General features: G+C 30.9%; 1 protein-coding gene across 1 annotated transcript; it reads left to right on the top strand.

Annotated features, from left to right (window-relative positions):
- The first annotated feature begins 1,417 nt into the window (after nucleotides 1–1,417).
- On the top strand, nucleotides 1,418–18,438 carry Six4 (homeobox protein six4). The gene is made up of 4 exons (XM_018547422.1): nucleotides 1,418–1,764; nucleotides 1,939–2,400; nucleotides 17,637–17,953; nucleotides 18,269–18,438. Exons 1-4 carry the CDS (start codon nucleotides 1,418–1,420, stop codon nucleotides 18,436–18,438), a joined length of 1,296 nt encoding a protein of 431 aa, XP_018402924.1.
- Nucleotides 18,439–24,175: the final 5,737 nt, after the last annotated feature.

The following is a 24,175-nucleotide window of genomic DNA, read 5'->3' as shown; positions in this document are numbered from 1 at the left end:
ACAACGTAAAAACGGGGGTGGTTGCGGACGCTTCGTACTAAGTGATCTCTCTCAAAGAGATCTGGCAGTGGACTTACTGGTACCGCTATACTGGTACCAATGGTGATATGTGTAAAAAGAATGTACAAATACATTCTTCCTTTTCTACAGTGGGTTCAATACTCTCGCTACGGGTGGTCTATCGTTATTGGTCGTTATAGTCGCAAAGATTAAGAACTCTAAGTAGTGGCACTTGGAGAACGTGTACTCGATGGCGAATAAACGGACTGATAATTGGTATCTTTGGAAAAATCTTCTCGGAGGATTATTGTGGATGTGAGAAATATTCCCCCCATTATGATTACATAATTTATTATGAACAATCGTAAAAATTAAAAAATTTAGACTTGGTTTCAGACGCCGTCGGAACTCAAACTCAAAGTTATTTGCTTACAATGCGGTAATCAAACACGATTTTGAAGGACAAATAAATAATCATGTACGTAACAGGAATTTTTTTAATTATTGATAAAGAACAAGTGATATTCATTCATAGAATTGTATTTCTTTAAGAGAGAAAGAGAGAGAGTGCAGATATAAAAATAAATTTATATTAAAAACTGAATAATAGTCATCAGAATTGAAAAGTAATCATTACGAATTCGAGCTATTTTTCTGTTACAAAGTATACGAACTATTAAATGCATCGTGCAAGTGTTCAGTGATTGTACTTAGGAAAAATAATTTTTTTTTTACAATTAAAGTTTGCGAACAATTTTTGAAATAGTGGTTTGAAGTATGTTACAGCTTCATTTGAGTAAGTCTTGATGAATGGAAATGGAGTCGGACATCGACATGAATGAAACGCGCGTGATTAAACAACCGTCGCGTTGACTTGAACGTGCGAATAACGGATGCTTACTTTCGTCATCAATTATTCATCCGGTCAATCTATAAGACATATCGGTACTACGATACGTTGTTCCAATTTACCGAATGGCAAAGGCGGGAAAATAAAAGTTTCTCGTTGACTTTAATCTCCAAATTAAAAATTTCAAAATAAAAATTCTACAGGCGACAGAAAATTCAGAGGTAAGAATATATAGACAATAAACGAATATCTATTGCGAATAAAATATATAATAAAATAAATCAAATATTATACCCAAAATTACATGTAAATATTTCGAGTACAAGATTAAAGCAAGTTGCATGACAAATTGTTAATTTTTCACAATATTTAAGATTTGAATTACAATTGCAATTTAGTTTGTAATTCAAGATACTTGATCTTTGCTTTGAATTAACTTTAATAAAGAATCGCGAAAAAATTTGTGCCTTCGAAAATGTTTCGCGCTTAGGATCGGCGAATGAGCACGGAATTCTGTTTGCTGTCCGACACCTGGATTCATGAGAGGCACTCAGCCACCAGCCAAGGATGTCGGACAGTTCAGATCAGCTGTCATCACCGAACAGCGACTGCAACAGTCAAATAGGCGTCGTGCATCGCAATGCAACCACGCAATACAGCAACACATCGTCAATGTCCGGTCTCGGGTTAACTCATCATTCCCAAAATTTAACGCCGACATCGAATGGCAGTCCTCAGTATTCGCAGGAGATTTCCACCTGCAACTCTGCCAGCGTACTAAATATTAACGCACTAAATACTAACATCAAAAATATCAGCAGTCTTCCCATAAGCAGCAGTAATTTCACACCTGAACAGATATCTTGCATGTGCGAGGCACTGTCGCAAAGCCAAGACATTGAGAAACTATCCAGGTAATTCAAAGAGAGCGTGCTTTAATTCATTATACGTATTCTTTGTTTATTTATTCAAAAATTATGTGCGTAAGATTTTTCAAAAATTCTGTTTTTCTGTATCAGAAAATTCTAAAACTATACAAAATTGTTTGTGTATATATAAAATCTACTTAAAAGCTACGTTAATACCAGCTTTCTTTGGTCCTTACCGCCTGGAGAACTGTTGCGCGGAGGCGAGAGTGTGCTAATGGCGCGTGCCGCTGTTGCCTTTCACCGCGGAGCCTATCACGAGCTTTACTCAATCCTGGAGAGCCACCCTTTCTCGCCGCGTCGACATCCCGAACTCCAACAGATGTGGTTTAAGTCGCATTATCGCGAAGCTGAGAAAGTTCGCGGTCGACCATTGGGTGCCGTGGACAAGTATCGGCTGCGCAAGAAGTATCCACTACCAAAGACGATCTGGGACGGCGAGGAGACCGTGTATTGCTTCAAAGAGCGATCGAGGAACGCTTTGAAAGAGTGTTATATGAGGAACCGATATCCTACGCCGGACGAGAAGAAGAACCTTGCGAAGAAAACTGGCCTGACGCTGACTCAGGTGTCCAATTGGTTCAAGAATCGTCGACAGCGTGATCGTACGCCACAAACGAGAACGTGAGTTTCTTGTATAAATAAATTCTATATATCAATCTTTGAGAATGTTAAAAATTATACATAGAACAGTTAAATTGCAAATATATTTAAATACGCGCGGATAGTTACTACATGGACACCTACTTAATTCGATTTTCCTTTTGTACAAATATTTTTCTCAGAATTCTGGAATTTCAAAATAAATCAAGTAGTAAGTTAATAAATAAAATTTAGTAATAATTAATTGTACTTAATAATAGATTTAAATGCATCCTACTATGCAACTACGTCTGATTATCATTTTCCTGCCAATCACTTTAAGTTTTCAAATAACAAGAATATAAAGGCTAATGAGAGCTATTTGCTGTTATTAGTGCGATCATATATAAGAGAGAGAGAGAGAGAGAGAGAGATATGATAAAGTGTGAATTTTATATACTACGTATGTAGTCTCCTAAAACGCGTGCCGAAAATTCTTCAGACTTACAACGCAACTCTAATTAACTACCGTGGTAATATCACAAATTTTTTTTTATGCTTATAGCATCTTATTGGATCTTAATAATATGTTGAAAGACATATTAAAATTTTAAAGATGTAATGTTAAATTAACGATAAGAATATCACTACGTCGACTAGCCATCAGAGGTCTATAATTACTCATGCCAATTCTCGCAAATGCCGAAATACATGAGTATCTGTTTATATAGAACTTCTTTCTAACATCTCCCCCAGGCGTCTAAGGTAGGCTCTCACTACATTATCTTACTGATGAGTCTAGTAGTGAGAAGCCGCACAGTAGCAATCGAAGATAGTTTGAACATCAAAAATCGCTGCCACGTCAATTCTAAACCGATTGTAACGAACTTTTTTTAAAATTCGCAGAAAGGATCGTACTTTTTAAATCCACTGCCAAAAATTGAAGTTTCATAAATAAAAGTACGGTAGGAGGCGCGGCAGTGACGCAAAGAATGTTGAGAACTGGACATTGTTATTAAATTGGTTTATACTAGGAAGAAAGTACTGATAATAAACGTAGTGTAAAATCGTTTTTAACCATTTACTTTTCCATGAATTTTAAACGATTTCTAAATACGCTCATAAAACTTGTAAATTCGACGATTTATCTGTTTTTCATATAGGTTATTATACATTTAGCAATTATATATTTATAAAGTATTTATATATATATATATAGATATATATAATTCTCAAGTCATTCCATACTGAGTACTTGCAGTATTCTATGAAACACAGCGCAGAACTTTTCTGCATACGATTTTACGGTTTATAGAGCGTCAAGCCTAAGTTTTCATACTCGACATTCTTCAGCACATTGATGAAATTGATAACCTGTAAAAAAATAAGTGCTGGTTTAGGAAAAAAGTACTTTCTTCCTAGTATAAACCAATTTAATAACAATGTCCAGTTCTCAACATTCTTTGCGTCACTGCCGCGCCTCCTACCGTACTTCTATTTATGAAACTTCAATTTTTGGCAGTGGATTTAAAAAGTACGATCCTTTCTGCGAATTTAAAAAAAAAATTTGTTACAATCGGTTTAGAATTGACGTGGCAGCGATTTTTGATGTTCAAACTATCTTCGATTGCTACTGTGAGCCGGGACGAAACGCTAACTTGTGATATTCTTCGCAATCTTATTTTTCACAGATTTTAATGTATCGTTAATTTAACATTACATCTTTAAAATTTTAATATATCTTTCAACATATTATTAAGATCCAATAAGATGCTATAAGCATAAAAAAAAAAATTTGTGATATTACCACGGTAGTTAATTAGAGTTGCGTTGTAAGTCTGAAGAATTTTCGGCACGCGTTTTATATACCACATACGTGGTATATAAAATTCACACTTTATCATATCTTATATATGATCGCACTAATAACAGCGAATAACTCTCATTAGCCTTTATATTCTTGTTATTTGAAATTTTTGAGAGTCTACTTTAAGTTTTCTTTTGTGTATCAAGAATTATAATTAATTACATTAACAAATTATATATAATCGTTTTCATTAATATATACTAGTCATTACATTACAACGGCATTGTTGTAATTAGGATTGCCATCTTTTATTTCCTCGAACGTCTTTTTTTTCTTTAGTATCTCTTTTAGGGATTGTGGAGACATTCTTTTTTTTATAAATGTCCGAGATGATTATAACAGTAATAATTTAGGACTTTTGAAAAATGTCTTTATACTTTTCTGAGCATTATGTAAAAGAACAATCCCAGGCGGGGAAAAAAAGAAGATAAATATGGTAATCTATTCTATTTATATAGAACTTTCAAGTTTCTAGATCCGTATTCGCACTTGTTATTTGTTAAAATAAGAAATCTTATTTAAATGGTACTTTTTACGTAATAATGAAAAATAGAATTCACATGTTCATTCGTAATATTGTTTGAAAAGGGCACTGTGACCCTTCGCTAGTCCTATTTTTTCCTCGAAATCAACAAGTGTTCATTCCACAACATGTGTTGTTCTTTTGTCCCAAAATTACGGAAACATTATTCATCCCACTCTTTAAGGTCTGAAGTATTTACCACAACCATAAATCGTAAAGATTAAAGGCGAGAAATGACACGTTTATTTTTAATACCATTTGTAAATAAATTTGGATAACATGGAATAATGATATCACTTTAAAGTATTTATAAAACTTAACGAAAATTATGTTTGTCCCTGTTGACAGTCAGTAAATAGGTGACAAAAGTCACGTGTAAGTGAAAATAGGCTACGCATGCGCAATGAATAAAAACACTTCCTGTACCTTTTATCACTTTTTATTTGACTTACTGTCAAAAGAGGATAAGCATAGATTTTGTCTATTTTTACAAATGTATGAAAATAATCTCATCACTTTGTTTTATCAAAATTGTTTTTATTTGCAATTAGCACGTAACAACAATTAATGTCATTTCTCGTTTCTGACGTCATATTTGAACATGACTGTGATGACTGTTAGAAGCTTTTCTCATTTTTATATACAAAATGTAATCCAGGAGTATCATACAACACACACACACACACACACACACACACACACACACACACACAGAATAAAAATAATATACTTTAGTAAATCCTATTTTAAAAAGCCAAAAAAATTTGATACACTATAAAAATTAATTTTAATCTAGAATATTAAAATTTTAGAGTAAATAATTTTATAATGTTTTGTGTTTTATATCTTGTGATGTTTTGTGTATTTCGTGTTGTTGTGTGTGTATATATAAATTTATATATACACAAACTAGAATATTTTTTAAGACCGTACAATTGATAAACAATAATAAATTGGAAGAAGAAAGCCATTTACGGTCAAAGCTGGATCACAGTGCTTATTATAATTGTGTGAATTTTATATACTGCGTATGTAGTCCCCCCATAAATCGCGACGCTGATAGTTTTTCAGCATTGACGCATTATACATACTTACTACCGCAGGGCTGCGTTCAGAATCATCATCTGAGTGCACCCAGGTGTCGTGTTATCCTTGTTTATCATTCGTGAACAACAAGGATAAAACAACATCTGGGTGCATCCGGACGACGATTCTGAACGCACCCCTGTAATATCACTTAGTTAAATTGACGAGCAATCTAACAATTTTTGATGCTTATAGCATCTTGTTGGATCTTAATAATATGTTGAAAGATATATATTAAATTTTAACGATGTAACGTTGAAGTAAAGATAAATCTAAATCTAAATCTGTGAAAAATAAGATTGCGAAGAATATCACGAGTTGGCGTTTCGTCCCGGTTTCCACTACTGGACTCATCAGTAAGGTATTGTAATGGAAACCTACCTTAGACGCCTGTTTAAGATATTAATCTAGATTCTATATATACAGATATACGCGTATCTCAGCACTTGCGAGAATTGTTGCGAACATCTATAGACCTCTGATGGCGAGTCGACGTAGTAATATTCTTCGCAATATTTATCTGAAGTAGGAGAATAACGTCTTTTTTTCAGGCTAGACGTGATTTAACAAACTAGAATATTTTATGGGGGGACTACATACGCAGTATATAAAATTCACACAATTATAATAAGCACTGTGATCCAGCTTTGACCGTAAATGGCTTTCTTCTTCCAATTTATTATTGTTTATATATACACATATAAATTGTGATAAAAATAATATTAAAAAAGGATTTGAGTAGAAAAGTATTTAAAAAAACATTTTTGACGTATGTATTTTTCTTTTTTTTTTGTAATTTAGTTAGATTATTCAATGTACAAATTCTTACGTAATATAGAAATATTTGCTTATTGTTATCATAGAATCATTTACTATACTCGATACGCGATAAGTGATGATATAATCGCGAGACATTCTTCGGAGAGGCAGTATTGTTCAATTTTTTTTCTCTCGGGAGATTATCTAATGCTCGCATGCTTATTTAATTAATGTCTGCATCGTGTTGACGCCTTTTGTGACGATTATGAGTAGGGAGATAAGGTCTGGCAGCTCTACGTAACACTGGGGTTGTTATGTTAAGCGCGAGGTTCATTGCTAGATGATACACTGGGAAGAAAAGCGGTGGGTGAGACGTAGAGAAAAAAAACGTAGATGGAGTCACGCTTAGATAATGCCGGACGCGTGTTCAGCCGTTTATTGACATAACAGGGGCCGCAAATTACGATAAGATCAGGCAGCGTAAGCTTAACCTCTCGATCGAGACGCACGGGATTGAGAGCGAAATTCTCAGAGCGACGCATGAAATCCGTCGGACTTTACAATAGAAAAGGTCAAAGATCTAAATAAAATCACAACTTAACGTTACGTGAATAATAATAGTATATAAATTACATGTGAATAAGAATAGTAACTAAATTATTTTTAAAATATATATGAGATCAATTGATACAATTATAAAAAGTTGTATTTCAAGATTAAAAATAATTTCAGCTCGTTATATACATTTCCAGAACTGTTTGGTTGTAAAACTGGATATGTATAAAAATTTCCATCAAAAACAATTTAAAACTATAAATAGGGCACAGAACTAAATTAATTTAACGAATTATTTAATTCATATATTAATACAAAAACAGACGTTTCGACTCCGATCGGGTCATTTTCAATGATACAAAAATTATACTTAGAATTAAATTAACATTTTTTCTATACATTCTTCCTATTGTTGCAAATCGTGGAAACATCTGTTTTTGTATTAATATATGAATTAAATAATTCGTTAAATTAATTTGGGTCTGTGCCCTATTTATATTTTTAAATTGTTTTATACATATTGAGCCTTCATATTATTTCTTATATTATTCCATCAAAAATATTTAAGCATCAAGATCCAGTTTAGACCGATAAGGCTTTTGTTACTCACAATCAGTATTTAAGTATATTTGCGGTCTTAAAACACTTCGTCATTTTTTTATTTATAAAAAAGCATATATTTGAGTTATAATTAATATAAATAAGTAATAAATATTCTAATAATTAAATTTCAATATGCCCAGCGATTGAAAAATCAACAATATATTTGTCAATAGTATTCAATAATAGCAAATTAAAAAGAAGTTAAAACTTACATCAAATAATAAAAGTATATAATTTTTTACATCTTACTGCAAAAAAATTGTTTCTTTCAAATTTCGCAGAATTTATATTTTCGGTAATTTTACTATGTTAAACGAAACATAGCATTTACATATTTAAATGCTTGTGATGTATTTTCAAAATATTGTAATGTATTTATCTAAACATATAGTATGTTTTTATATGATTGTAAAACATTTAAAAGAATTAAATTAAAAAATTCATTTTATTAGAAATTCGGTTACAGCACAATCGATATATTTTATAATTGTAATATATCAATAAAATTTTTTCTGTATTTTTTTAAATTTATATGATAATATTTTTCGGTTTCCGACAAAATAAAATTTTATAAGGACATTAATTTCTTTTATAATGCCAATACATTAATAAAAATTAACAATATACAACTAATCATGACTCCTTATTAATTTAATCATTAAGACGTTCATCTAATATATAATACATATATAAGATGCAATGAGCATAAAAAAATTATTCTCGTCGGTATTTAGTTTGAAACTTTCACGGTCGGAACAAGAATTTATTTGTTTACGTTGCCTGCGAAGATATTGATTCCTACATATACGATTATTGCGAATTAAATTTATATGATAATATTTTTCGGTTTCCGACAAAATAAAATTTTATAAGGACATTAATTTCTTTTATAATGCCAATACATTAATAAAAATTAACAATATACAACTAATCATGACTCCTTATTAATTTAATCATTAAGACGTTCATCTAATATATAATACATATATAAGATGCAATGAGCATAAAAAAATTATTCTCGTCGATATTTAGTTTGAAACTTTCACGGTCGGAACAAGAATTTATTTGTTTACGTTGTCTGCGAAGATATTGATTCCTACATATACGATTATTGCGAGGAATATTACTAAAGTCTCGGTAGTCTAATTAGCTAGGACACTTGCGCGTAAAGCAAACGATCCGGATTCGACTTCCGGCCAAAGTAATATTTTTCGCAATATATTTAAATTATTTACTGATTTTTAATATGTCATTCATATATTTTAAGATGTCATTCAACATATTATTAAGATCCAAAGATGCAATGAGCATCAAAAAATTGTCAATTTATCTCATGATAGTACTGTGGTAGTTCATTAGTTTACGTTGTAAATCTGAAAAAATTTCGACGCACATTTAGGGATGTACATACGTAATATATTAATTCACGCGAAAATTATATTAAAAGCATTCAAGATCCAGCTTGACCGTAAATGGCTTATTCTCATCGGTATTTAATATAACACATATGTTGTATTATTTTTCAAATTTTGTTTATAATTTTTTATAATTATTTTCACGGAGAACACTTTTTTTGTATTATGTAGCGCTACATTATTCCTCTTTTACGTAAACATTTTTGTATTTCTCTCGACAAAAATTTTTCGTAAAATGATTTTTCCTAGAAGATATACAGTTTATTTAACGTTTATTTAACTTAAACTAATTATTAATCGGCTAAAATGCTAAACCATATATATATATATTTCTCAAGCGTTTTGAGATACGAGGGACGAAATTGGCTTAGAGCTCCTCAGAATGGGTCCGTCAGAATGGAGAGGCCCGACAGAGAGCCGTGACCGCGACTCCACCGTAGCCATAACAACGCTGCGTTCGCTTTCTGGTTCGTTCCTTTCTTCGAGCACACGTAGAAACTGCGTATAACGCGTACCGCCAGAAATTCACGCAAGCACGCACACCACGTCCCTCACGCGCGAGGAATACGTGCGTATATGCGTGGCGTCGCCATCGCTCCCGCATCAACAGATATTCGGCCGGCCAAGTCCACCCGTACTAATCGATCTCGCTGGTGTTCGTTACACTCATTTGTCCCCATTTTTTTCATTTCGAGCAACTTGTGTGCATATTTTTCACACAAAAACCAACATTTTTCATGCAAGACAAATGTTTTTTTTAAACAAGAAAAGAAAAACATAAATTTTCTAGTAGACGAGTTTCTTAAATGATAATGTACAAAAGTCTCAATTTTTTTTAAAGCAAAGATCAAAGAAATTTTGACTAACATTAAAATGTAAGGGTATGTAAAATATGTCGTTCAAAAAAATAGTATAAGAAATAGTATAAGAAGCAAACGTAATTTATTATTGAACATGTGTTTATTTAAAGAATTACTGAACTAACGTGTTCAAAAGTTTCACAACTTGTTTTATAAGTCAAGAGACCACAGTAATTAATATTGTATTGTAATAATTTTGTGATATTTTAATTAACATTTTACCGTTAATATTATAATTTAGTGATGTTTTAATTAAAATATTTGTTATCAGGAGACGCGGTAGTGTCTCCGACCATGTTCAAAAAACCACTAATTAATTTAATTAATATAAAGCCATATATTTTTGGAGTAATAACAGCGATATTTGTGACACACACAGTACCTGATTCCATTCTTTCGTTAAAATGTGTAACAATTCAGTCTTGTTTGAATCTATATACTTACAAGTCCGACGGCTTGAGCTCTCTTCGGAAATGTTCGATTGGATTTAGAGACGAAGATTGAGATCAATTTAAAGCCTCTATTCATAATTGGTATTCTTAGTCGGATCTTACATTTAAGATCGTTTTAAATACAGTCTTAAGATAAGCCAATCAGAGAGCAGTATTAGCATCTTAAGACATTATTCAAGACGATCTCAAAATAAAAATCGACTACAAATATCAACTTAAGGCTTTCATATTATTTGAAAACATCCATTCTTTGATTACTTTTAAAGCAGCTTAGGGTTATTATTGTGCTGAAATATTCAAATTTTCAGATTTTTTTTCAACTTAAACAACAATCAGTTTTTAAGATATTTTTGTACAAAACACCATTTATAGTATCTTTGATTTGTACAAATGGAATATCTTCTTTAGCTAGTTTAATAATTCTTTAAATAAATGTATATCTAATAATAAATAATGTACGTTTCTTTTATTCTATTATTTTTTTAATGCATACTCAGTATTTGTTGTGCATAAAATCAAAATGATTTACATAATTATTTGATGAAGCCATTTTTTTGTCCAAATATTTATACATATATGAAGAAATAGAAATTTATTTATTTTTATTTAGATTATTAGGTTATTTTCTATATCTATGTATTTTCTCTATCTTCATCTCAAAAAAAAGAAATATTATATCTTTTTTAAATTATCTTAATGTATAGCGCGAGTTTAATATATATTCTCCACACACACACACACAGTAGAACTTTAAAACATCTCTTTTTTATAAACCGAATATTTATGTTTAATATATCAGTGTTATGTTAAATATATATCAGTGCTATCCAGGACTTGTAATTTTGAACATTGACTTAATGTGTGTCAGTGTTATCGCCTATTACTATACTTTCTTTTAGCTATATCATTTTTAAAAAAAAGCACTTTTAATACTGAAGTACTTTTGTTAAAAATTTAACTCTAAAGATTAGAAATTTTTACTTTTTATCTACATGTCAAAAAGACTTTCTTCAATTATATAATAATATATCTTGCTATTGATACCAATGAAGAATTTAATCGGACAACAAATATAGAATGCCCGATAATCTCTTGTAGAAAGATGGAGTGGACTAAACTGAATTTTTGAAGTTAATGAGATATTAATTTCTAAATATTATCAAATAAATGCAAACACAGTCGACGCTTAAAATAAACTGTAACTGGAGTTTTACAATGAGTCGGTAGTCGAAAGTTCTAAACTATCCTAAGTCTTAAACCTGTTCTATAATAGGATCGCAAGTCGTAAGCCGTAAGAAATTAGCCAATTACAGTTAAATATAAAAAAAATCGACTATATATTGGTTAATTTTTTACGACTTAGGCCCAATTTCACAACTCACGATTAACTCTTAAGCGAGGTTCAACTTATTTCTCATCTCTTTCCAATTTTAGAATTAAAAAAAAATAAGTTAAACCTCGGTTAAGAGTTAACCATGAGTTGTGAAGCGGGTCTTACAGCTACTTGTTCTATTGTAGAACAGACAGCAATCGGTAAAGTTAGTCAAAAACCAACTTGTACGGCTTAAGATTAAAACTGGTGAAGACTTCCAGTTACCGACTACCGATTCATTATAGATGGCTGGTACATAGTCAGTTTTTATATTCAAAGCCATTTTAAATTCAGTCTTGATCAGTCACGAACCAATCAGAGAGCTGCATTAGCGTCTTAAGACATTACTAAGGCGGTCTTGAAATAAGAACCGACTATGAATGCTGACTTATAACACTGACCTATAAAAATATTTTTTAAAATTCTTTGATGAAACATCTTAAAGATTTCAATTTTTTAAATAACTTTTAATTCAGGCAGAAAAACCCTTTTAGCTGGTTACTTTAAATTTTAATATAACTTATAACTTATAAGAAATAATGCCGATATAACATATCGGCGTTTTCGTCCGAGGTGACTTTTGACCGTCGAGTTTGCAGTAACATGAATTGAATAATTAATAACTTTCTGTAAGCGTGAAACGTTAACAATAAATCATTTTCCGACTCATGTTGGTGGAAACCGATTGAACTGAATGTAAGCCTCTTAAAAAAAAAAATAGACTTGAAACAATCGAAAGACATAAAGAAAATTAAGGATTTCTTTAGCTTTGAAAAGAAATATCCTGTAACAGGACTTAATTATAATGACCACTTATTGTACTTTTTTTTACAAAAAACAATAAATTACTTCATTTCAATAGTTCTTTCTTTTTTTAAAAATTTTTTAAGGGTTATTGTATGGCTACTAAAAGCGAAACTAATGATATTCTTTATTTAAAACTTATTTACAAGTTTACACTTGTTAATCACTGCGATACTTAAAAAAAAGAATGCAATGTATGTTAGCTAAAGAAATATAAAAAAAAAACTAATTAAAAATAAAAATAAGAAGAAGGAGCATATACCACACGCTGGTTAAAAGTAGCGAAATTCTCGTATATTTAATACAACTAAAATTACATAATTATAAACGTTTCGGTCATTAATGTGACCATCTTCAGTATATAAAGAAAACTTATAATTTAATTCCCCTAATATATTTTAAATAAAACTAAGTGCTGGGGCACAACTTATCACATGTTTGTCAATTATTCTATAATATAAGATACTCATCAGTTATAATTGATTCTCTTTTTGTCCAACGTTTAGTCCTTTCACATGGATGTCGTCGAAATTCCTTTGAGACAGAGTCTGGAAACTTTTGTTCTCAAATCATGGTCGATGCCAATACTTTAACAAACTCATTATCCGAATTTTAAGGACATGAAGGAAATTATATTGTATACTGTTACGTTTTGATATGATCTGTATGCGATTCACTTTTAAATTTGACACCATTTCTATTTGCGAATTGACTTTAAAATTGACAAATTATAACTGATGAGTATCTTATATTATAGAATAATTGACAAACATGTGATAAGTTGTGCCCCAGCACTTAGTTTTATTTAAAATATATTAGGGGAATTAAATTATAAGTTTTCTTTATATACTGAAGATGGTCATATTAATGACCGAAACGTTTATAATTATGTAATTTTAGTTGTATTAATATACGAGAATTTCGCTACTTTTAACCAGCATGTGATATATGCTCCTTCTTCTTATTTTTATTTTGAACTCAACCACTTGATCTTTAAATAATTTTTAATTAAATATAAAACTATCTTTATATTACTTTCTTCAACTCTTATTACACTAAATCATACACTAGTTGATTTTTAAATTCAAGTGTGATCGTTTAATAACATTCTCGCAACATCCAGCTTTCTTCTCTTTTGCGCTTTCGAGAAAACAATTCTTTTCTTGGTGGCAGAAGACCAACTTAAACTTCCTCCCCTTTTCTCGTCCTTAACGTTCTCCTGCCTCTCGCCGAAGACCCTAGGAAAAGGAAACGCGACGCCCCATTACCGTTTTATGACGCAGCTTCGGTTACATCTCCCGTTTCACCATTGAGCTGTTCGCACTACCAATAGTTTACTACATAAAGGCCACGGCCGGCCCTCCGCTGCTACCTCGATTTATCTTCGCGTGTGCCGCGAACGAGGACGCGCCTTCTTCCTCGTTAGATCGAAGAATAGTCGCTACCAAGGGAAGTGTGGAAACACATTGCAGTTAGTATTAAATACGATTATATCTTCATTGCTGATTCAATTTCCTCTCGTGCTCATCTGCCATAAGCATACTTTAATATGGAATTTTATGTCATATCCTAATGCAAAATTGCTTTGTCCACATAATTTGATTGACCTCTGAAGCTTACACATTCAAACTTTTCTACAATTCACTTAGAAATTAGATTTTAAATTTCTAGGAAAGTCAAATAAGTCTTCCGAGTTATACGATCGTCTATTACATCGTAACGTAGGCAACAACCGCTTACGTTAATGACCGCCTCAAAATATTAGTTCTTTTTAACTGAACTTCTTGCATATAGGTTCGTCTTTCTTTCTTTCTTTTCTCTTTAGCTAAAAAGAACAGACCTATTATGGGCAAGCTCTCTAAACAAGTCTTAAAATCTCCCTCTCCCTCATCCATCCCATGGTCTAGACCTCCCATTCGTCAGGATGAAGAAAGGGACCCAAGATGTAGAACGTTGGGGTACATATAGGGCGTATTTCTTTAAATCCGGACCTTGAAGCAAGACTATAAAAATGCGCGGTCCGACCGTCCGACGTTCGCGTTAGACAGAGAGCACGGTGCAGGGAGAGAATGTTCCGTGCAACAACCAAACCCATGGGCGGAGCGGTCAACGCATATTACGCATATGAATGTGTGTGTGTTTCATATGAACATGCATACCCATACATAGCTTTTGCGGTTTATTTTCATGACGGCAACACTGTAGAACAATATACCCAACGGAATAAGTGGCCTTTCTCTGTTGGACCTTAGTGCTTCTCCCGTTGTGTTTTTTATCTTCGTGCAAGAAAACGAAAAAATTTTCTCAAACTACCGTACATGTGTATATGTATATGTTTCGTGAATATATATATAGAATGTCCTAAACTTTTTGATACACTGCTTATGGGCAGATAGATCGGACTAAGCTGAGTCGAAAGGTCTAACATTTTGCAATTTATGCAATAGTTAATGAGATATTCATTTCTAAAGATTACCGAATAAACAGGTAAAATCGGCGCATTAAACAACTTTAATGGATAATTCTACAATGTGCTCTTTGTTTTCTGTTTCTTGCTGTCTGTCTCTTGCCTTTTGGTCAAAAATTTTATTTCAATTGATTTATTCTTTGGAGCCTTTCCTCAATATAGTAATTATCTTAAAGTTGTTTTATACATCGATTTTATGTACTCTGCTTATCAGGTAACTAAAAATTGCGAAAATTTCAAAAAGGTAAAGGACTTTTCAATTTATAATCAGTTTAGTTTAGTCGGATCTATTTGTTCTATACTAGTAATGTATCAAAAAGTTTGAAACACTGGGTGCATCCAGAAGCACGACCGCTCACTGAGCGCTCAGTGAGCTCTTGTACCTGTTTGGATTATATGTTTAGATCTAATGGAACTCAAGCAGAACAACAAGTCATCATAGTATCAAAATGATGTCAAAATGACTCCAAAGTGATCAATAAAAGTCATTTTTCAAAAGTCATTTTAATGTCATTTTGATGTCATTGTGACTTCATTGTGACTTGATCTTCTGGTTGGGAATATGTCAATCAGATAAAAAAAGCTTATTAAACGCTCAGTGAGCGGTCGTGCTTCAGGATGTGTATATCTATTATCTGACTTACCTTTCTCGATAGTCACATATGAGTGTGCCTCCAATATTTTATTTCACTTTTTTCTCAATTTTATGTTCCTAAAACAATTATGTCTATACATATGTATATTTGAAAACCCATACAAAAAGTCTTTTAATGTAAGCATAAAAAATGATTTATGAGGGTCATTTCTCTATAACGGTCAACTATTGTATTCATTTTTGTCAAAAATCATTTGTATTTCTTTTGTTTTAAAGTAGTTAATTTCGTTTACATAAAGTTGACCATTGATTTTTATCTACTAAAAATCTCGTTAACAAGCTTTCATTATCACATCTCAATTTTCAACGAATCGTTTAGTCAAAGGCACAAGTTATTTACTCGTTACTTAGAAAGTGATTCGATACTTTTTTTTTGTTACCTTTTCTTTTGTAATATTAAAGCAAGGTATTAGATTTTAAAAATTATTTAATTATTATTAAATGTAATCAATACTAAATTTTAAAATAAAAATAAGAAGAAGGAGCATATACCACACGCTGGTTAAAAGTAGCGAAAATCTCGTATATTTAATACTACTAAATTTACATAATTATAATAAACGTTTCGGTCATTAATGTGACCATCTTCAGTATATAAAAAAAAACTTATAATTTAATTCCCCTAATATATTTTAAATAAAACTAAGTGCTAGGGCACAACTTTTCGCATGTTTGTCAATTATTCTATAATATAAGATATTCAACAGTTATAATTTGTCAATTTTAAAGTCAATTCGCAAATAGAAATGGTGTCAAATTTAAAAGTGATTCGCATACAGATCATATCAAAACGTAACAGTATACAATATAATTTTCTTCATGTCCTTACAATTCAGATAATGAGTTTGTTAAAGTATTGGCATCGACCATGATTTGAGAACAAAAGTTTCCAGACTCTGTTTCAAAGGAATTTCGACGACCATGTGAAAGGACTAAACGTTGGTCGTTACAAAAAGAGAATGTGAAAAAAAGAAATGAAAGAATGTAAATTTTAAAACTTTAAGCTAGTCTGTATATACAATAAAAAGCTTTTTTTTATCGAACTTATTTAATAACTTTTTAATATTTTTTTACATTAATATTTTTAATTTAATATATATAATTACCTTTAGAACTTTTTTAAATTCGTAAAAATTGAATTTAACGAGTGCAAATTAAATGCATCTTAAGATGTTAATACAAAATATTTTTCAATATTTAAATTTTTATATAAATAAAATTCTTTTATTTAATCAAAAATAATGCGATCTTCTAGAAAGATAATAGAGAATATTAAAGTAACGGCTTATTTTTTAATATAAAAATAAGGGCGTAATTTTCTTATTATAAAAATGTAACAATTTTTTTTGTCACAGAAAAAAAGCGATAATGACGTTACAAGTAATATATTATTTCCCAATTCTGCATAGTATATATGTTTATTATTTTAGATTATTATTTCAATATTAATTTTATTTACAAAATGACAAATGTTATTTTTTACTAATTATGCATTTTTAGATTTTGGTAATGCCGATCACTGGTGAATAATATAAGTAATATGCAATAAATTAAGAATCATTATTCCTTTATTTTTTGTCTAAAAAATTTTAATAGTTGTAATTTAATAGTTTTGCAGCGCTTTATATACATATATATGTCTTAAAATTTCCAATATTTATGTAAAAAGAAAAAACGTATTTCTACTAATTGTAGAATTAAGTTGGTTATTTAAATATCAATCATTAATTTAGACATTTGTGAATTACAAAATAGATTTATCTGGCTAAGAATTGATATGATATGTGCAGAATAAAACATTTTTTTCAAAGTGCCTTTGTCGAATATTCTTTAATATTATAAAACGTGATTTATTTACAGAGATATGCTACCACTAAATTGTCAAGGCACAACTAACACTACAATTAGCAACTCAGTGAGTAACGGCGGTAGCATCCAATCTTTGCAGAGTATCGATTCCGATAGTCCGAGTCTCGCAATGTCACCTCTATCAACTATGGGCATGTCACCAGTCATGAATCCATGCAGCCCAATGGGTATGAGTCCCATGGGTCCTCATCATGGCTATGCCACTCCTGTTACCCCATCGTCCGTTCATACCTCACATTCCCATAATGGCGGATTGAGTCCTATGAACGATGTTAAAGCTTTGTATGGACGTAGTGTGTACGACACAGGTAAATTATTATAAATATTCAGAAAATGGGGAGTTCTTCTTGAACGTTTATATAAAAATTTATGTATTTACATTATTTTAATTTAATTTTATACAACGTAATATCAATTTATAAGACATTTAAAACTTAATCTCTTAATTCCTATTTTTTAATTTTACTTAATCTATAGAGTTATATTAAAAAAGAAATAAATTTTATGCATAAAATATCATTTGCAATTGATAACATAATTTTAATATATACATTCCTGAATTTAAGCTATTTTTTTGTTTTTTATTTGTATCATTCTAATTTTTAATGTTTTTAATTCGTAAGGTAAAGACGTAGAGCAGAGCTCAGTTTACTACTCCAGCCATTCCAGTATGCACCACCAGTATTACCAGCAGACTCATCATCAGATGATGTCTAGCTCCCATCATCATCATCATCATCAGCAGAGCGTGCCGGCCGGCTACGAGATTATGCTGCCGCCGCCTTCCATGTGACTAACGGATTACGAGGATGACCGAAGTAACCAAAGTCTCCACGATAACAACGACGTGGTGGCTCGTATACACGCCTTCGCCTGATCCCTTCGCTTCTTCTCTCAATTCCAACGTTTCAATTCCAATCGCACGCAATAAAGAACGATATGTGGATATCAATGAAATTGTTGTTTTAAAAAGCAGATAGTACAATCGTTTCTTATTTCTGAAAAGTATTTACTTAAAAAGATAGCGAAGGTTGTTTTTACACGTTTTCTGTGAACGTATAGGGTGCGGTTGAGTTGCCACTACGAATGTTTTGAAGCGTTTGATTGACCAATCAAAAGAAAGAATTTTACAAATTGACCAAGAAACGCTTCAAAGCATTCGTAGTGGCAACTCGACCGCACCCATAGTCTAACGCTACATTTAAATGCGAACGTTTTTGGGTTATTCGGCATGAAGCGGATCAGTCATCTTTCAGAAATTTTTTTTATTTTTCACATAGGTAAGGACTCTGAGAGATAGAATTTTGTGCCAAAGGAATTTTTGTTTATTGCAGAATTAATTGAGATACAATTAATTAAGAATTAGACTATTCTGGTTTATAAAAATTTATAACTCTGTTATTAATATTTTAAGAATCGGCAGAAAAGTGGAAGGAATCTATTGAAATTTGAACTCGGGACCTCTTGTTTTTTCAAATCTACCACTCATTGTCAGTGTGTTACACCAACGATGCTTCACTATTGTTATACTTATTCTGATAATTTATATATTTTTTTAAAATGTCCTTACGGTTCTTCTATATTATATTCTTGATATTAAATCAATTTTTGAAGGTGATTTACACGGTGATTTTTTGAATATATTTTCAAGCAATTTTTATATTTGCATGTACATTTTATATGTACATGTAATAAAATAGGAACAATAAATAATTTATATTAAATATATGTCAAATGAGAGGTCTGAAATTTTTACTAATTAATTTTGCAAATTAAATTATTTTACAAAATAATTTAGTATGCTCTAATTAATCTACTTATTGATAATTTTATATATTAATATTGTTATTAATAACAATATTAATATACAACTATATGTATGACATTATATATATATTGTAATATAAATTATACAATCATAGCTGTGAAATGGAATGTAAGTCAATGTTCTGATTATCTATTGCTTCCTACTTTTAGTATCAGCTCTAAATACTATCTTTTTGAATGAAAATTACCGTGGAACCTGTATAATAAGATCATTTTATATACAAATTTCTGAGTACAACTACTTAAATGCTAATTATCGAAATCGTTGTCAAACAAGCGAATTAATATAAAGACAAGAATATAAATAAATATAAAAGACTTGATATATGACAGACAGTAGTTAAAAAACTAGTTGTATTTTGCGCACTTTTCTCCAAAGTGTGCTCCAGTTTTCGGTACCAAAATTTTTCTTACGAAAATATCACTATTTGGTTTATTCATATATTTAAACATTTTATAATCACACAAAAATTGTGCTCTATAAAACAATAAAATTAAAAATTAAATTAAAATGTATAATTAAATGTTTTGCTTATAAATCCAAAGACAATTGTAAAATTTTAATAAAATTAATTTTTTTTAGTATATTTCTTTCTTATGTTAGTCGCAGATTAATCACTTTCTCGCAATGTAAACTATATAATAATTAATCGTAAAATATCAATTTTTAATTTCGAGGTTTTGCAAGTTTTAGAGAATCTTTTTTATGTGTTTTAATGTAACATCCTATTTCTTATAAGAAAATATCAGATATGCGAGTGAAACCCTGTAGTGAATGTAAGAAAAATGCTTATTTTGTTAGATGTATGATATTTTTTAACGTGTGTCATAAACGTTATGATCTTGGCTATTGTAAATTCCTGCGAAAAAAAACTTGAGAATTTGTCTATAATGAAGCTTCTGACGAATTACGATGTATGGTAAAAAATGGGAAAGACAAAGCAATTATTAGCTTGTAGCATAGCTGGAAAAAATTATGCCGCCTAGTTTTCTTTTTCCAGTTTTTAATTGTATATAGGTATTATATGAATTATGTATGTAATGTATATATTGCTAAAAATAACAATGTATTACGGATTACTGGGTTTTAAATAGACCTGCGTTCATACATACATGCACACATGTATATGCATAGACAGAGACACATGTATATGCATATATACACACACACACACACACACACACACACACACACACACACACACATGCACATTTAGACATAAATCGTACGCAACCGTACGCTGCTTCATCCCTACTTTATTTTATAAGAAATGCACACAAAACAGCTATATCATTATCAATTTACATATATATACACAAATATATTATAGATGCTTTATGTAAAATACATATTCCTCCAAACATTGCGCATTTTCTTTAAACCTCAATTTTTTTTACTAAATCTGGAGTAAGTTTTTTTTCTAAATTACATTGCTTTAAACATTTTTTTATAACTGCTTCAATTTACAGTATCAAAATAACACTTTAGTAGATATTAAAGAATTTTACGTTTTGTTCGTATATATTTTGTTAAATTAAATATAATTTATCTGATAAACACGAGAGAGCATGTCAGAAACGTATTAACAGTCGAAATAGTAGATATCTTCAATAAGTATGTTTATACGTACAGCTGGTAGATTCGCAGCCTGAAAATGAAATTGGGAGATAAATGCAAAAGATTTCTCTTAAACAACGCCAGAGAGCAATACCTATACAATAGAAATAATGTTTACAAAAAAGTTGTTTTATTAAAGCATCTTAATTTAATTTAAAAAAAAGGATAAAAAGAGAGAAAAAAGATTTGTATTAAAGGTTTTAATATTATCTCATTAACAATAATTTAATATCTTTTTTAATACAAAAAAATTTGCGATAAATTAAAATTGAATAAATAAACAAAATATATATTTGATAAGAAAAAAAAAGCCGTATTATATTTATTTTTATTAATGATACGGAGATGTACATAATTCCAATATGCCCGCAAAAGAAAAAAAGAAAAAATGATGAAAGTCTCATATTTTGTATCGAATTTCCGATTACAACATCACATATCAACAATTTTATTTAATCTCGGTTTATTTAACATACAAGAGCTGTTTCTTAACATTGCGCGTCCAGTATGTATAGCTGTATAATGTACGTATATGTTATAAGTCTAAGTTACATTGATATGATCACGTTACGGGGTATTTGTACAAAGAGCGCACAAGTACAACTACTCGATTTGTTCGTAACTGCATTCAAAAACCGGTCATAACGTTCGATTCAAAAAGTTGTTATTCATTTCATCTATTTTCTATAATATAGCAATAATGATTTCCGATGTACTATTGGATGTAATTGCGAAAAAGCGCATGCGAAGTAGCACTTTATCATTTTCATCATTTTTTTTTAATCGAAAAAAGTCAAATATTCGAAGTATCGATATATCTTATAATAATAAATATTCTCAATATTTGATCGCGTATTTCAAACATTTAATGCAAAAAATTAAAGAAATAAAATAGTTATTTTACAATTTTGCAAAAATAAAATCGACATTAGATTTAAGAACGAACTGTGTTTCTTCTCTGTAAAAGTAATTAAGAATATTCGCATTTTAAAATAATTATTCTGTATATCTTTTTCAGGACGCCCTATATATTAAGCTTCGTTTTCTTTTATGCGAATATAATTGGATATCTAGCGCGGGATATAAAATATGTTCCCATCGTACGTTCCGTATTTAATGTCTTAAGTTAAAAATTTTCTATATAAATATGACGTATTTCAATTTCTATGAAGGATATTTTTCATGTTTGTTTTTCAATTGATATAAATAACGATTCAAAATTTTAATTCGTTTACATGACTGGTTTTATGTACCAGCGGAATCGATCGACGTCAAACGTAATATTTGTGTTCCTCGTAATTTTTCGCCGCAAACGACCGCGATTTGCCCCATTTTTTGTCCAACAAGCTCGATAAAAACGCAAGCTACGTTTAATCCGCTTCTTCCCGGCGCGATTGATTAAATGGCGTCATTTACTTTCCCGGAGGTTTGAAACTGAAAGTCAGAGATAAATCGAATACGTTGGACCGGTGGTGTCGCAACACTAGATCACATACTTTGTGGGCGCGTATACGTTATAAAATTTCTCGACAAAGTCATGAATCTTTTTCTTTTTTTTTTTTTGCAAAGCGCAGACAAATGTCCAATTCTCGTTTATCACAAATTTTATTGTATGCATTGTCCGCTTGGAATCATCGCCAAGAACCGACTGCGTGTGTGCTAAATTATTACTACTATTGTTATCATTAATTGTTATTGTTACTGTCGACGTTATTATTATTGTTAACATCCTGCGTATGATAACAATGAAAGAAATAATCCTTACAGGTATATACGCTATCCGGGTCTGTCTCATCGATATACTACGTACATATTGTCTCTGAAGTACATACACACGTGCGAAATACAGCCTGCGGTTTATATAGACAATAAACGTATGGTATGCGCGCACGTGTTTACACGATTACAACGTGTATGTGGATATAAATAAGTCTAATATAGGCTATATGGTTATATGTATATACGAGATATATAGGACAAGTCACATTGAAAAAATATATGTATGCGTTTTAATTAGGGAGAGAGGAAGAAGACGAGCTACGTGCGTTCGTGTAAGCACATGGATATGTATGGTTCATCAGCAGGGACGAGGGATCAGTTGTTCGAACGTGCAAAAAAACCATCGTCCGAAGTAACTTTCTTTTTTTATATTTTTTAAATTTTAATCACATTTATTTCGTCTTCATATCAGCCTGATTTTATTATTTATTATTTATATCCTTTTTCATCTCTTGAATTTATTTCCTTATTTTCCGTCCGTCTTTTTTTATTTTTGTTTCTACGCTTCCACAAACGTTCTATACGTTACGTTATCTTATCATCGATCACTGTTGTTGCCGCACATTCCACCGCAGCGTGAAATATATACGAACAGGAGAGGTGCGTCTATCTAAGCGTGCTGTTAGTTAGCATCCGAAAATAATTCGGGTTTACCACCCGAGAATTCGCAAGCCGCCGGAGAACGAACTTCCGGGAGTATATGTACATGTACAAGCAACCGAGAAGTTACGGAACGTAATCATGTATTATGTAACATTATCGCGATCCGCGCACCGGGATACCTGTCGCTTGCATCGCGTCGAGCGCAAATCTTAGAGTCGGTCGATCTTATCGCGATAGAGTTTCGAAGAAACCGAGAGCCCTCGCGTCATTTCAATTTCACCTTAATCTAAACTTTTACGATATATATATATACATGTATTTCTTTCTCTCTTTGCGTGGTGCGGTCGCGGGTGCGATAGCTTCATTCCTATGACAACTGAATCGGGAATTCTCGTCGGATATAAATATTACACGTTGTACTCGCGACGAGTATATAAGAACGACAATTTATATTAATAAAATAAAACGTATAATATATAGGAACAGTCTAATAACACAGTTGTTAACAGCTAATCTACGATTAAGTCTATAAACTTGTTCTCACCACAGCAAGGCGAGATTTAAATAAATCTTAGATAAATTAGGAATTAGTATACCTGTAAAAACAAAAATATATTGTTTGAAGTAACACGCAGCAAATGAAAAGGCATTGAACGAATTTTCAATATATAAGAATATAAAAAAATAAAAAATATATCTTTTT

The sequence above is a fragment of the Cyphomyrmex costatus genome, unplaced genomic scaffold (genome assembly GCF_001594065.2).
Source record: "Cyphomyrmex costatus isolate MS0001 unplaced genomic scaffold, Ccosl1.0 scaffold639, whole genome shotgun sequence".
Classification (NCBI taxonomy): Eukaryota; Metazoa; Arthropoda; class Insecta; order Hymenoptera; family Formicidae; genus Cyphomyrmex; species Cyphomyrmex costatus.
The sequence above is the reverse complement of the archived record's forward strand: the minus strand, read 5'-3'. Positions and strand labels throughout refer to the sequence as shown.

Excerpts from the sequence above, each read along its gene's own strand:
- Six4 (XM_018547422.1), top strand. The coding sequence starts at position 1,418 with ATGTCGGACAGTTCAGATCAGCTGTCATCACCGAACAGCGACTGCAAC. Across the intron at positions 1,765-1,938 it reads GACATTGAGAAACTATCCAG|CTTTCTTTGGTCCTTACCGC; the intron begins GTAATTCAAAGA and ends CGTTAATACCAG. Across the intron at positions 17,954-18,268 it reads ACGTAGTGTGTACGACACAG|GTAAAGACGTAGAGCAGAGC; the intron begins GTAAATTATTAT and ends TTAATTCGTAAG.